Here is a 14,692-nt window from a genome sequence, read left to right as displayed (position 1 = left end):
AAACTACACCCCTCAAGGTATTCAAAACTGATTTTAAAAACTTTGTTAACCGTTTAGATGTTCCACAAGAATTAAAGGAAAATGGAGATAAAATTTCTGAATTTCACTTTTTTGGCAGATTTTCCATTTTAATCCATTTTTACCAGTAAAAAGAAAGGGTTAACAGCCAAACAAAACTCAATATTTATTACCCTAATTCTGTAGATTACATAAACACCCCATTTGTGATCGTAAACTGCTGTACGGGCATACGGCAGGGCGCAGAAGGAAAGGAATGCCATATGGTTTTTGGAGGGCCATGTCACATTTGAAAACCCCCTGATGCACCCCTAGAGTAGAATCTCCAAAAAATGACCCCATTTTGAAAACTACGGGATAAGGTGGTAGTTTTGTTGGTACTATTTTAGGGTACATATGATTTTTGGTTGCTTTATATTACACTTTTTGTGAGGCAAGGTAACAAGAAATAGCTGTTTTGGCACAATTTTTATTTTTTGTTATTTACAATGTTCATCTGACAGGTTAGATCATGTAGTATTTCTATAGAGCAGGTTGTTACGGACGCGACAATACCAAATATGACTACCTTTTGTTGTTGTTTGTTTCAGATTTACATAATAAAGCATTTAAAAAAAAAAAGATTTTATTAGTGTCTCAATATTCTGAAAGCCATAGTTTATTTTTATTTATTTTTTGCGACTGTCTTATGTAGGGTCTCATTTTTTGCAGGATGAGATGACGATTTTATTGGTACAATTTTGGAGTGTGTATGCATTTTGTTTGCTTGGTATTACACTTTTTGTGATGTTAGGTGACAAAAATAGCTTTTTTGACACCGTTTTCTATTTATTTATTTTTTTACGACGTTCACCTGAGGGGTTAGCTCATATGATATTTTTATACAGCAGGTGATTACGGACGCAATGGGAAGGGCTAAGGACAGCCAGGTGCTGCCAAAACCTGGACCGGCACTTAAACTCAGGTCCGGTATTTGACCTTACCTGGCTGGAAACCAGCCCAGCCGCACATGCTGGGAGGAAAAAACCTGTCTTGTCAGACACAACCCCACACTGTGTCACATACCCCCCCCCCCCTTTGTTCAACCCTGAGGGGGTGGACACACGCCAGACAATACACCCGGGACAGGGCATCCGCGTTTCCCTGCAACGGGCCTGCTCTGTGTTCTACTGAGAACTTAAAGTTCTGCAGAGACAAAAACCATCTGGTGACCAGGGCATTCCTGTCTTTGGCCTGGCTCATCCACTTGAGAGGGGAGTGGTCGGTCACCAGGCGGAACTTTCTCCCCAACAAATAGTAGCGGAGAGACTCGAGTGCCCACTTGATAACCAGGTACTCTCTCTACTATACTGTACCTGGTTTTGGCTGGGGTGAGCTTGCTCCTCCCCGTTGACTTTCTGAGACAGTACAGCACCGAGACCTTCTTCGGAGGCATCCTTTTGTACCACGAACTCCCTCTTGAAGTCGGGCGTCACCAAAACCGGTGACCCACACAGTGCCGACTTCAAAGCGGCAAAAGCCTCTTCCGCCTGATCATTCCAGCGAACCATCACTGATTTTCATCCCTTCAAGAGCCCTGTCAAAGGCGCGGCTAGAGTAGCAAAGCGGGGAACAAACCTCATGTAATAGCCCACCATTACCAGGAATGACTTTATTTGCCTAGAGGTGACAGGACAATTCCGTATCGCCTCTCTTTTGTTCACTTGGGGTTTGATGACTCTGCGCCCAATGACATACCCTAGGTACTTAGTCTCTTCAAACCCTATCGCACAATTTTTGGGGTTAGCGGTTAGGCCAGCTTTCCGAATGGAGTCCACTACAGCCTGCATTTTGGGTAGGTGACTTTCCCAGTCGGTACTGTGGACGACAATATCGTCCAGGTAAGCCGAAGCGCACCGACTATGTGGACGAAACACAATGTCCATTAGTTGCTGAAAAGCGTCCGGGGCGCCATGCAGACCAAAGGATAAGACCTTATATTGATACAGCCCATCAGGCGTGATGAAGACAGTTTTCTCTTTGGCAGCCTCCGTTAAGGGCACCTGCCAGTACCCTTTCGTAAGCTCCAAAACAGAAAAATACCGGGCTTGTCCTAACCTCTCGATAAGCTCATCCACCCGGGCATAGGATACGCATCGAATTTTGAAACCTCGTTAAGTTTTCGAAAGTCGTTACAAGACCGCAACGTCCCGTCCGGCTTGTGTATCAATACTATAGGACTGGCCCACTTACTTTTTGACTCCTCAATGAGGTCTAGCTGCAATATTAGCTGCACCTCTTCCGATATGGCTTGTCACCGAGCCTCGGGTACCCGGTATGGTTTTAATCAGACTTTTGCCTGAGGCTCAGTGACAATGTCATGCTGGATTATGGAAGTGCGTCCAGGGAGGTCCGAGAACACATCCGTGTTCCGACTAACGAACTCCATGGCCTCCTGAGTCTGTTTAGAGAAGAAGCTGTCAGCAATTTTTACTGTGGCAGCTGCCTCTCTTGCATCAGAAAGAGGAGCCAGTACCTCTTCTCCTCGAAAACCCGGCCGCGGGCAGTCTTCTGTACAGGTTTCCCTATCTTTCCACAGTTTGAGTAAATTCACATGGTAAACCTGCTCCTGCTTTCGCCGCCCTGGCTGGTGTACCTTGTAGTTTACATCTCCAATTTTCTCGAGTACCTCGTAGGGCCCCTGCCACCTAGCCAGGAACTTACTGTCCACGGTCGGCACCAGAACCAAAACCTGATCACTCGGGTTAAAGATCCAGACTCGAGCCTGCCGATTATATACCCGACTCTGAGCTCACTGAGCTGCCTCCATATGCTCCCTAACAAGAGGCAACACTGTCTCTATCCGATCTTGCATCTGGGTAACGTACTCAATTACACTTTTATGTGGAGTGGGTTGTTGTTCCCACGCCTCTTTGGCCACGTCCAAAAGACCACGAGTGTGTCTGCCATATAGCAGTTCGAAGAGCGAGAACCCAGTAGAGGGCTGGGGTACCTCTCGCACTGCGAACATGAGATAGGGCAGCAGAAGGTCCCAGTCCTTCCCATCTTTACACACTACCTTTTTCAACATATTTTTTTATGTTTGGTTAAACCGTTCTACCAGACCATCCGTTTGCGGATGGTAAATGGACGTCCGTAGTTGTTTTATGTGCAGCAACTTACAGAGTTCCCTCATCACCTTGGACATAAAAGGGGTCCCTTGGTCACTCAGAACCTCTTTAGGTAGTCCCACTCGGGAAAACATCTCCATTAACTCCTTAGCTATGAGTTTGGCCAAAGTATGTCGTAGTGGCACCGCCTGCGGGTACCGAGTGGCATAGTCTAGAATACTAAGATGTGTTGATGCCCTCTAGTGGACTTCGGTACTGGGCCTATGAGGTTCATAGCTATTTGGTCAAACGGTACTTCAATAATCGGGAGAGGTACTAGGGGACTACGGAAATGTGGCTGGGGGCTAGTTATCTGGAAGGTCGAGCAAGACTTTCAAAACTCTTCTACTTCTTTGAATATGCTGGGCGAGTAAAACCGCTGTAGAATACGATCCTGAGTTTTCTGCACTGCAGCCCCAGGTGACCCCCGAGAACGTGTTGGTGGGCTATATCTAACACAAGCTTACGATAAGCCTTGGGGACCACCAACTGTTCAATAGGCTCACCCCGTAGTTGGTTTACCCGATACAACATATCCTGATGAACCACAAAAGGGGAAACACTGACTGGGTGGTACCAAAATTGTCCCCGGACACATTGAGGTCTGCCAATTCAGGACCCGGCAGCATGTCCTCCATGTCTCCCACCATCACTTTTAGCGGGGTTGTCTCCCCCTCTTCCACTAAAGTGGCGGTTACCCCTACCGCTGGCCCTTCGGTCTCAGGTTCCCAGGGTTCTGGTCTCCCCCTGAGCCGGGCTACTCTGCTAGGGTTACCCCTGTCTCATTGTCACAACTGAGAGCGGGGGAAACTCTCAGCCGTGCGATGTCAGCAGATGGATGGTTGCTGCTAGGCCAGGACCACAGGATCAGGGAGCAGGTCACCTCCTATCGCGTCCCTAATACTGACCCTGATTCCTATCCGTATGAGCCAACCCAGAAGGTAGGAGGGCTCATATTCCGGAACCTAGGGTCCCTATTAGCCCTAAGGATACTTTTACGGCATGCATGGCAATCATGTCTTGGGAATCAGCCAGCAGGCCGAGACACTGCCACCACCACACACACAGTGCACACCATACAGACCAGAGGCACACCTATAAACACACCAAGCCAGGTGCAACCGCATGCACTTGACAGCAAGCTGCCTAGCCACAGCTCAGGCCGCTATACTGCCAATAACCTAATGTTGCCAGCGGCAACCACACGTGAGGCAACATATTAACAGCACTCACCAGTGGTTGAACAATAAGACCAGACCGCGGGCAACTGCATGCGGTTCCGGAAGTCATGACCAAGACCATGGTCGTGACACTTATGGGTATCATTTTTAAACAAAAATTTGTTTTTGCAAACAGTCGGTTGCTGCTGTGCATAGGGTTCCCACCCCGGGTAGTATATTAACAAAGATCACAGCAGATAAGTAGGATATTCTTTCTGTTTCTCTTTTTATTTTTTTGTTTAAAAAATAAAGTATAATAACATACGGCAATACGTGTGTAAACGTTTTCGGCTATGCAAAGCCTTCCTCAGACACTGAAAGATGACAAATATAGAATTACACTTACCGGTAATCATTTTTCCTTGAGCCTATGACAGCACCCATGGATAGCATCCGCCCCCTTCCTCAGGACAGGAAACAGGAAGCACAGCCTCTTCAAAAGGGAGGTACAACCCCCAACATGCCAGTCCTATTCCAAGAACTAAGGAGACAAAAACCAGACTACACCACAACAAATCTACAACAGAACAAATGCTTATATCCGTGTGTACATAGAAGTATATGTAAACACACACGTATATCTCTCTCTATAATATATATATATATATATTTTTTTTTTGGGAGGGTATTAGGCGGGTGCTGTCATAGGCTCAAGGAAAAATGATTACCGGTAAGTGTAATCCTATATTTCCCCCCTCGCCTATGACAGCACCCATGGATATCTAGGCGAGATTATCTAGGGTGGGACAACTGCTTGGAGGACTTTACGCCCAAACCCTAAACCTTCCTGTGAAGGAAGCTGCAGTCTATAGTGCTTAAAGAAGGTATGAGAAGAACTCCACGTAGCAGCTCTGCAAATCTGGTCAATAGAAGCGGAAGCTCTTTCTGCCCAGGATGTAGACACCGCTCTTGTTGAGTGTGCTCCAAACCCGGCAGGAGGAGGAACCCCTTTAGAGGAATATGCAAGATAAATGGCTTGTTTTATATATCTGGCAATGGACTGAGAGGAAGCAGGGGAGCCCTTCTTCTGTCCCTGAAAAGAAACCACAAGTTTAGAGGACGACCTCCAGTCCTGAGTGGCAGAAAGGTATTGAATTAGACACCTTCTAACATCGAGGCAATGGAATTCCCTTTCCTTCTGATTCTCGGGTGAGGAACAGAAGGAAGGTAAAACTATATCTTGAGACCGGTGAAAGGATGATGAAACCTTTGGAAGGAAGGCAGGGTCAGGAGATAAAATAACCCTATCTTCTAAAATATTAAGATATGGTCTCTCGATTGAGAAGGCCGATATCTCACTCACTCTTCTAGCTGAAGTAATGGCTAGCAAAAAAACTAATTTATAGGTTAGGATCTTTATTGAGATATCCTCAATAGGCTCAAAGGGATCCCTGGTTAAGGCAGACAAGACTAGATTTAGATCCCAGGGGGGAACTCTAGACTTCTGGACGGGAGCAAGTTTAGAAATTGCAATTACAAATCTTTTAATCCAGGGGTGGTCTGCTAACTTATACTCAAAGAGAGCACTTAAGGCAGAGATATGAACCTTCAAAGTACTAGGCCTCAGTTTTTTATTCCAGCCCTCCTGGAGGAAGCTAAGGACTAGAGGCAACTCGGGGGGCTCCAAGACATTAACTGGCTTATCTGCAAATCTAAGGAAGGCCCTCCAAACCCTCAAATAGATCTTAGAAGTAACAGCTTTCCTACTGGACAAGAGGGTGTTTATCACTTCCCCAGAGAGACCCTTCATCTCTAGGATCCGCCTCTCAACAGCCAGGCTGTCAAGTGCAGGCTCTCTAACTCTGGATGAAGTATCGGCCCCTGCACTAGTAGCCCCGGGAAGACAGGAAGTACCCAGGGATCCGCTACTGACATCCTCCTTAGCCAGGAAAACCAGACCCTCCTGGGCCAAAAGGGGGCTATAGTAATTACTAGGGCCTTCTCCTCCCGAATCTTCCTCAGGACTCTTGGGAGTAGTTTTATAGGAGGGAAGGCGTACAGGAGGCCTACTCTCCATGATTGGGCCAATGCGTCCACCGCCGTGGGCCGCTCTAATGGGGACAGAGAGAAGAAACTTTTCATTTTTCTGTTTCCCCTTGTGGCAAAGAGATCTACCACCGGGAGACCCCAAAGAGCCACAATGTCGCTGAAGACCTGTTGATTCAGGGACCATTCCCCCTGTCGAACACAATGCCTGCTCAGAAAATCCGCCGTCACATTCTCCTTTCCCTTTAAGTGTACTGCTCTGATTAATGGAAGGAAACCCTCTGCTAACTCGAAAATCTCTTTGGTGAGGGACATTAGGTCTGGAGATCTGGTCCCCCCCTGACGATTGATATGAGCTACTGCCGTCATGTTGTCTGAGTAGACCAAAATATTTCTGCCTTTTAAGAGGTGGAGGCTCCTCTTCAAGGCCATGAGGATCGCTAGAAGCTCCTTGAAATTGTGAGATTTGGGAACTGTCTCCTGATTCCACTGTCCCTGCAGAAGTAGAGAATCTGTGTGAGCTCCCCAACCCCAAGGGCTTGCATCTGTAGTCAGAGTAAGGGGATCCTTCCTTGACCAAGGGACTCCTTTTTGAAGGTTGGAAGGCACCGTCCACCATTCTAGATCGTTTAACGTTTGGGTTGAAAGGAAAAAGAGAGAATCCAAGGATTGGGGATCTTTGTCCCAAACCCCCAGGATCTGCAATTGAAGTGACCTCGAGTGGAAGTGGGCCCATTCCACCCCCGGGATTGCGGCCGTCATTAGGCCTAGAACTGACATAGCTTCTCTTAAAGAGATGGAGTGGCGGGCTACAATGTCCTGAACCCTGGAGACTAGCAGAGAAATTTTCCGTGTTGGAAGAAAACATGTTTGTTTCTGGGAGTCGAGGAGTAGCCCCAGAAAGGTGCATATCTGGCTTGGCACAAGATTGGATTTCTGGAGATTTAACTCCCAACCCAACTTCACCAGCACATCCCTGAACCAGGAAATCTGATCGATTAATTGATCTGGTTCTCGAGAGAGAAGGAGGAAATCGTCTAGATAGGGAATGACAATCAGATCCTTCTCCCTCAGATGAGCCATCATCTCTGCTACAATCTTTGTGAAAAGCCTGGGTGCCTGAGACAACCCAAACGGCAGGGCCCGAAACTGTACATGTAGGAGTCTGTCCGGGAACTGAACTGCTACTCTTAGATACCTCTGGTGACTGGGATGGATTGGAACGTGGTAATAAGCGTCCCTGAGATCCAGGGTCGCCATGTAGCAGCCTGGAAATAAATTTGGGATTATGGAACTGATAGTCTCCATACGAAACCTCTCGTACACCAGGTATTTGTTGAGCAGCCTCAGATTTATTATAGTACGGAAGGTGCCATTTGGCTTCTTTACAAGGAAAAGCGTTGAATAGTATCCCGTCTCCCTCTCTTGAGCTGGGACCTCCTGCAGGACCCTTTTCTTCAGTAAATCCGAGATCTCCAGACTTAATGCTTCTAGCTTCTCTGGGCTGGAGCGATAGTCCGTCAAAACGAATCTCTCTGGAGGAGTTCTTAGGAAGTTCAGGCAATAGCCCTCTGAAATGATTGAAAGAATCCAAGGGCTGTTCGAGATCTTTCGCCACTGCTCTGCGAAGAGGGAGAGACGACCTCCAACCGGGGGTCTGGCGTCATTGCGGAGGTTTTTTAGAGGCCTCTCCTCCTGAAAAAAGAAACCCCTTGTTCCTCCTAGCCGCATTACCAAATTGTCTGGGAGTTTCTCTTCTCTTGAAGTTAAATCTGGATGTCTGAGAACGAAAGGGCTTTTTAGGAGACTGCTGATGCATAGAAGGGAAACCCTTCTTTCTGTCAGAAGCCTTTTCCAGCAGATCGTCCAACGTGGGCCCGAAGAGAAATTCCCCCTGACAGGGAATAGCACACAATTTCGCCTTTGAACCTGCATCTCCCTTCCAGTCCTTTAACCAAATCGCTCTGCGGGCGGAATTTGAAAGAGCTGCGGCTCTCGCTGACAGCTTCAGGGAGTCCACTGAGGCATCTGCTAAAAAGTCGATGGCACTATACAGAGTTGGAAATGACGAGAGCAATTGTTCCACGGGCGCTCCCATCTTTATTTGCTCTTCCATCTCTTTCATCCAAACCTTTAAAGACCTAGCAACAGAAGTGGCGGCTATAGCGGGCCTGAATGAGCCAGCTGTCGCCTCCCAGTTCTTCTTTAAATAGACCTCGGCTCTTCTGTCCATTGGATCCTTCAGAGTACCCGAGTCTTCAAACGGGAGTGCTGCTCTCTTAGAGATTTTCGCTACCGGAGCATCTAGCTTCGGGGCTCTATCCCAGTCAGCTGAGGCTTTGTCTTCGAAGGGATACTTCCTTTTTAAGGCAAACGGCACAAAAAAATTTCTATCTGGCCTACTCCATTCACTCTTAATTACCGAAGTTATGTTTTCATGTACATCAAAACACTTCAGCCTCCTAGGCCCTAAGCCCTCAAACATGGAATCTCTCATGGACTGGGGTTCTGCCAGATCGTCAAGCCCCATAGTTGCCCTGACGATCCCGACTAGGGAATTAATGTTCTCTGGAAGGAACAGAGGTCTCCCTGCCAGTTGCTCATCCTGGGAGTGATCCGAGGACGGAAGTTCTCCCTCCTCCTCTAATCCCGATAACAACTCCTGATCACTTGAAGCGGGATTAGAGACAGCAGTGGAAGTTCAAGGGCGATCTTCAAGTAGATTACTCAAGGACTTCTTCACTGATTCTTTAACCTCATCCTTGATAATCTTTTTTAGGCTTGACAAGAGAGAAGGGGCCTCATCCTCCAACAATTTGCCCACGCAGGCCTGGCAGGCAGGTTTACCCCAACCGGACGGTAGCTTTCCTTTGCAAATAGCACAGCCCCGCTCCTTGGACCTTGACCCCCTTTTCTCTTTGGAAGTCTAAACACATAAAATAAACAAAAGACTCCCATCAAGATCTGAAATAAATGAAAAAAGCAGGGCATTCACCCCTCTTACCCCCACCGGTACCAAGGATTCGTTGGTGGTTTCAGTGGGTTCTGCGCGCTGTGTGGGCTCCATTTTCTGCCACTGGCTTTCGTCTATGGAGGTCACTGCAGGCCAAAACACCAGCCTGCAGTGAGAGCTGGCTGGATTTGAACTTGCCGGGCGCGTACCGGCACCCTCCTCTTCCGGCCCAAGGCCACGCCTCCTCCCTCTGCAGAATCCGGAGGCCAGGATCCGGCGCCAACTAATGACGTCAGCGCCGGCCTGACCTACCCGGAAGTGATGGCATCGCGCCCCGCGCGAACGCCAGACCGCAGCCGAACATACAGCACGGCCGCAGCGGTTCGCCGTGCTGGGGACACACAGGGCGGCCCCAACGGGGGAGTGACCGGAACGAGGGGGAGTCCAGAGGTCCAGGCTTCAGCAGCGGCTTCCAAGGAAGGCTTACGCCGCTCGGGTAGGCCCTCCTCCCACGGGTAACAAAACCAAGGGGCTCCCGCAGCTCTGTCTCTTCATGCTGTGCATCCACCCTGTCCCCTAGGACAGGAAACAGAACTGGCATGTTGGGGGTTGTACCTCCCTTTTGAAGAGGCTGTGCTTCTTGTTTCCTGTCCTGAGGAAGGGGGCGGATGCTATCCATGGGTGCTGTCATAGGCGAGGGGGGAAAAAATGACAATCAAGCCCTATGTAGATACTATATTAGGTTAACAGCATATAGTTCTAGCAAATAATATATAAATAATATAAACAAATTATATACGAAAATAGAATATGAAAATAATACAAATGATAGTAATAATAATATAATACAAGATACAAGATACAGTGGCTGACTATGCGATCTAGTAAAACAAGCTTGTCCGGATCTCGAGGTCATTTCTGGTCAGAAGTCACTTTTCTATATGAAGTGGACACTGCGTCGGCCTATATCATGTTGCTGGGACGTCATATCAACTTGAAAAAATGCATTTAAGGAAGAAATGTCCAGTTCCAAATCCCAAAATTAAGCTCTAATACCTATTTTGCTCCTAATGGAATATCGCTGTATTAACTGAGGTTACGTAACATCATAGTGACCCCTATAATCTGACTTCATTTCAACACAATGTATATAACACATATCTCTCTCTCCTAAGAATCTAAGAGACCTAACTGCATTGTTAAAGAGCATAAAAAAAGGAGCATAAAAAAACGTCAAGAAACATGAGAAAACAAAGAAAATCCATAGAAAAACATAGAAAACCAGGGCCTTCCATCCTTACCTGTGCCGCAGTGTGATGTGGATATGATGGTGAAGAGAGCCATCAGCCCCAGAAAACTGGTGTAAATAATGACTGAAATGTACGGCAGATACGAGTGGATGTAGATTTCATTTTAGGCACATGGACTGCCTTAAAGGGGTTTTCCCATCTCAGACAATGCGGGCATTTCACTAGGATATGCCCCCATTGTCTAATAGATGCGGGTCCCACCAGTGGCATAGTCCTGGAGGGCGACTGCGCATGCACGGCTGCCCTCCATTAATTTCTATGGGGTCGCCGAAAATAGCCGAGCACTGGCTCGCCTATTTCCGTCGGCCCCATAGAAATGAATGGGAGCGGTTGCTGCGCAAGCGCCATGCGCTCCCATTCACTTCTACAGGGAGAACGCTTGGTGGTGGCCAGACCCGGGGTCCTCCAGCCACCCCTTTAATTTATGACAAGGCCTTCCCTCATCATAAGTTAAGTGCAGCCTCCGGCAATGCAGGGGTATCAAGAACGGTATAGAAAACGCTGATCTTGATAAATCTCCTACTGCATACCCACTGTCAGTGCTAAGTGCTGGTGGTCTCATTCTCCTCTCTTCCCTGTGCCTATTGGGACAGATTTACTAATCGTATAAATGGTGTAAACTTAGACAGGCTGTCTAGACCTGCACCAGATTTATTACATGAGCTCAGTCTGGATGATAAATCTGGTGCATGGATTGCACAGAGTCAGACACACTAACTATTGGTAACACACAGCAGTACCTTTACTGCAGACTGCTGGGAATTTATTTGTAAACGTCTAGACAGAATAATAAAGGAATGGCACAACACAAAGATGCTCCAGAATTGGTATGACATGGGGAATAAAAGTAGCTACTAAAACTGACATGTCAGGATAGCTGACAGGACTTCTTTAAGTGTGTAGGGTATCTTACCTGTAATCCCTCCACGGCAGTAAAGTCTGTATTGTTCTCAATGGTGGTTAGTTACCTTACCGAATTACTGTTTTTGCTTGGCCATGAAGATTTCTGAGTATTTCTGAGCAATTACGCAGAGATCTATTAGCCTCAGTAGCTTTCTGTGGCCTGGAAAGAAGGAGCACATGGCACAACTTCCTTTCTCTTTGAACTCTCCCTAGAGCTAGGGGTAGAGCCAGCCACCACCTAGCAACCTCATGCAAAGGGCGGTGTCAGAGTTATTTAACTCCATCACTACCATACAGGGCTATGCTGGGAGTAATACATGGCATAACAATAGAAAGGGTAAACATATATATAATGTTTAATTGAAAGACCGATTTCAGATATCCTCTGTTCTGGGGTACTGCACATGGCATTGATTTCCATGGCCGAGCAACTGCATGCAAGCATTATATAACCAAGCACAATGCCAAGTGTCGGATAGAGTGATATAGAGCACACCGCCACTGGACTCTAGATGAATCACGCTTCTCTGTGTCACCGCCAGCTCTCTGAGAAGCTCTGCCAGACGTTCTTCTGTACCTCTTGCATGATGTTCTTTGTTTTGGTTTCTCTTTGTCATCTCTTTTCCTTCTCCCAGCTGTCATCTATTTACACTGATTGCCTCCCTTTATATTCCCTCCCATACTGCCTCACTTTGCGATTTATACTACTTCCTGGATTGTGTTCACTTCTAGATGCTGCAACTGCTGGTTCCTCAGATAAGTCTTTTCCTTTATTTTTGTTTCCGTGCTGGCTTGATTCTAGGTGACCCTGACTCCCTCCGTATTAAGTGCAGGGAACCGGTGGTCGTGTCCCCTCACTATTATAGGGTTTTCAGGTGTCACACAGTCTAGGTACGAGGGCATGCAATTATCTATCATAAAGATCTTTGCATGGGCAGAGCAGTCAGGGAGAACTCTAGGGGTTTTATAGGGCTCACCCATATGTTCCTTAGTTTGGGATCAAGTCAGTCGGATGTTTATTTATAACTTCCAGTTTTCTGCAACACCATCCGTGACACTCTGGCGGTCTTATAGATTAGTCTGGGTTTGGCAAATGCCAGGGGAACATTACCAGCCTGACTGCATTATGCCAACTGTGAAGTTTGGTGGAGGAGGAATAAAGCTATGGGTTTGCTTCTCAGGGGTTGGCCTAGGCCCCTTAGTTCCAGTGAAGGAAATTCTCAAAAGGGTTGTCTCACATTAGCAAATGGCATTTATCATGTAGAGGAAGTTAATACAAGGCCCTTACTAATGTACTGTGATTGTCCATATTGCCTCCTTTGCTGGCTTGATTTCATTTTCCATCACAGTATACGCTACTTGTACCCAGGGGCTACGACCAACCTGCAATCCAGCAGCGGTGGTCGTGCTTGCACATTATAGGAAAAGGCGCTAGCCTCTCTGGTGGCCGGGACAGCAGGAGTACGCATAGGCCAGAGCTTTTTCCCATAGTCTGCAAGCAAGGCCACTGCTGCTGTTTTGCAGGGTGGTCGTAACCCCTGGTTGTGAGCAGCGTATAATGTGATGGAAAAATGAATCAAGCCAGCAAAGCAGGCAATATGGACAATCACAATACATTAGTAAGTGCCTTGTATTAACTTTCCCTACATGATAAATAGATACAGTATATTGTTCAATTTCTTAACAAAGCGTTATACGTACCTGCTTTTTCGGATATACAGTATATGCCTGTCTGTATTTGTTTTCTTTATGGTATTCTGATTTCTGTTTTAAATGAGCTGATTAATTAGCTTTTTTAGTGTAGGGTTTACAGTATAAGTCAATCCTATATACATCTATTACTAGATGATTACTGACGTGTTACTTATGTCACTATAATGATAATGAAAACTGATTGTATGCCACACAAATACGAACACTATAGAGAGAACATATCACAGGAGCTGTTGGACCTGACAGTTCTACAATCTGCTCCATGTGGCTTGGGCTAAGCGTCTTTGGGCACCGCTCATTGGCATCCAGCACAGCACAAGCCTATGCATGGCTGCATTATATTATTGTGATGGAATACAGCTCTAGTGTGTGAGCATCTACCTACAGTAGCTCTATAGACATGGGATATATCCTCTGGACCCTGCGATTATTTTCTGTAGCATGTACCACACATGCAATAAGCCACAGGTAACGTGAAAAAGATTATTCTACTTCTAACATGTTCTGGGTTCAGATATTCCAATTTTTTTTTACTTTGTCAGTGGTGCAGAAAACATTGGAGATTACATTGGATCTAATCTTGATATCGCCTGGATGCCAAGTTTGGAAGGACTAATGAAAGGATATGCATGGAAATTCAGACCGGGGATTGGCGGTAAGAATAAGGACTTTAATTAATAATATTTAGTATGAAGAGAAGAGTCAGCGCTCTATATCTACAAAGCAGACCAGTCTGTTCAAAGAATTACCGACCAGTAAACTGAATAGAGCTTTATACAGTGTAGATGCTTTATAATTTATTGGTTCGTTCCTAATATTGTCTTTGAGGATGAAAAACACTTGACTTGAATAGAGAATTCTCTCTTCACATTCCCAGCCACATCTCCATTCACTTCTCGTGCAGAAGTAGCTGCCATCAGCCTTCTAAGGTATCAGAACAGGGGTGAGGGGATCCATCCCTGTTCTCCCCAAATGAAGAATTAGGACCCCATCTATTACACATTTAAGGCATACTGTTTTAAACTGAAAAAGCCCTTTGCTGCAATAACCATCAAAAATACATCGAACTTTCACTGTCATGGCAAAAAATATAATTTTATATAATTTTTTTTTAATATTTATTTTATTAATTTTAGGTTCTCCTGTGATTGTTGCTGTTGACATAGAAGTGACCAGCATTGACCACATCTCTGAAATAAACATGGTAAGAATACTACACAGAAATCTGGTGCCACCACCATATGGTACTCTGAAATAAAAAAAAAAAGCTAACCTGAATACTAGCTGCATAGAGACTTTCACACTTGCGTTATTCTTTTCCGGCATTGAGTTCCGCCCCCAGGGGCTCAATACCGGAAAATAACTGATCAGTTTTATCCCCATGCATTCTGAATGGAGAGCAATCCGTTCAAGATGCATCAGGATGTCTTCAGTTCAGTC

The 14,692-nt window shown here is 46.2% G+C and overlaps 1 protein-coding gene across 1 annotated transcript in view; it reads left to right on the top strand.

The window, feature by feature from the left end:
- The first annotated feature begins 13,810 nt into the window (after positions 1-13,810).
- GABRD (gamma-aminobutyric acid type A receptor subunit delta) overlaps positions 13,811-14,692 on the top strand; it is a 33,680-nt gene continuing 32,798 nt past the window's right edge. The window contains exons 1-2 of the mRNA XM_040419940.1: positions 13,811-13,907; positions 14,389-14,456. Of these exons, the coding sequence (XP_040275874.1) occupies positions 13,847-13,907; positions 14,389-14,456 (129 nt within the window). The 5' untranslated portion in view covers positions 13,811-13,846. The remainder of the gene's footprint in view (positions 13,908-14,388; positions 14,457-14,692) is intronic.

The sequence above is a fragment of the Bufo bufo genome, chromosome 1 (genome assembly GCF_905171765.1).
Source record: "Bufo bufo chromosome 1, aBufBuf1.1, whole genome shotgun sequence".
Classification (NCBI taxonomy): domain Eukaryota; kingdom Metazoa; phylum Chordata; class Amphibia; order Anura; family Bufonidae; genus Bufo; species Bufo bufo.
The sequence above is the reverse complement of the archived record's forward strand: the minus strand, read 5'-3'. Positions and strand labels throughout refer to the sequence as shown.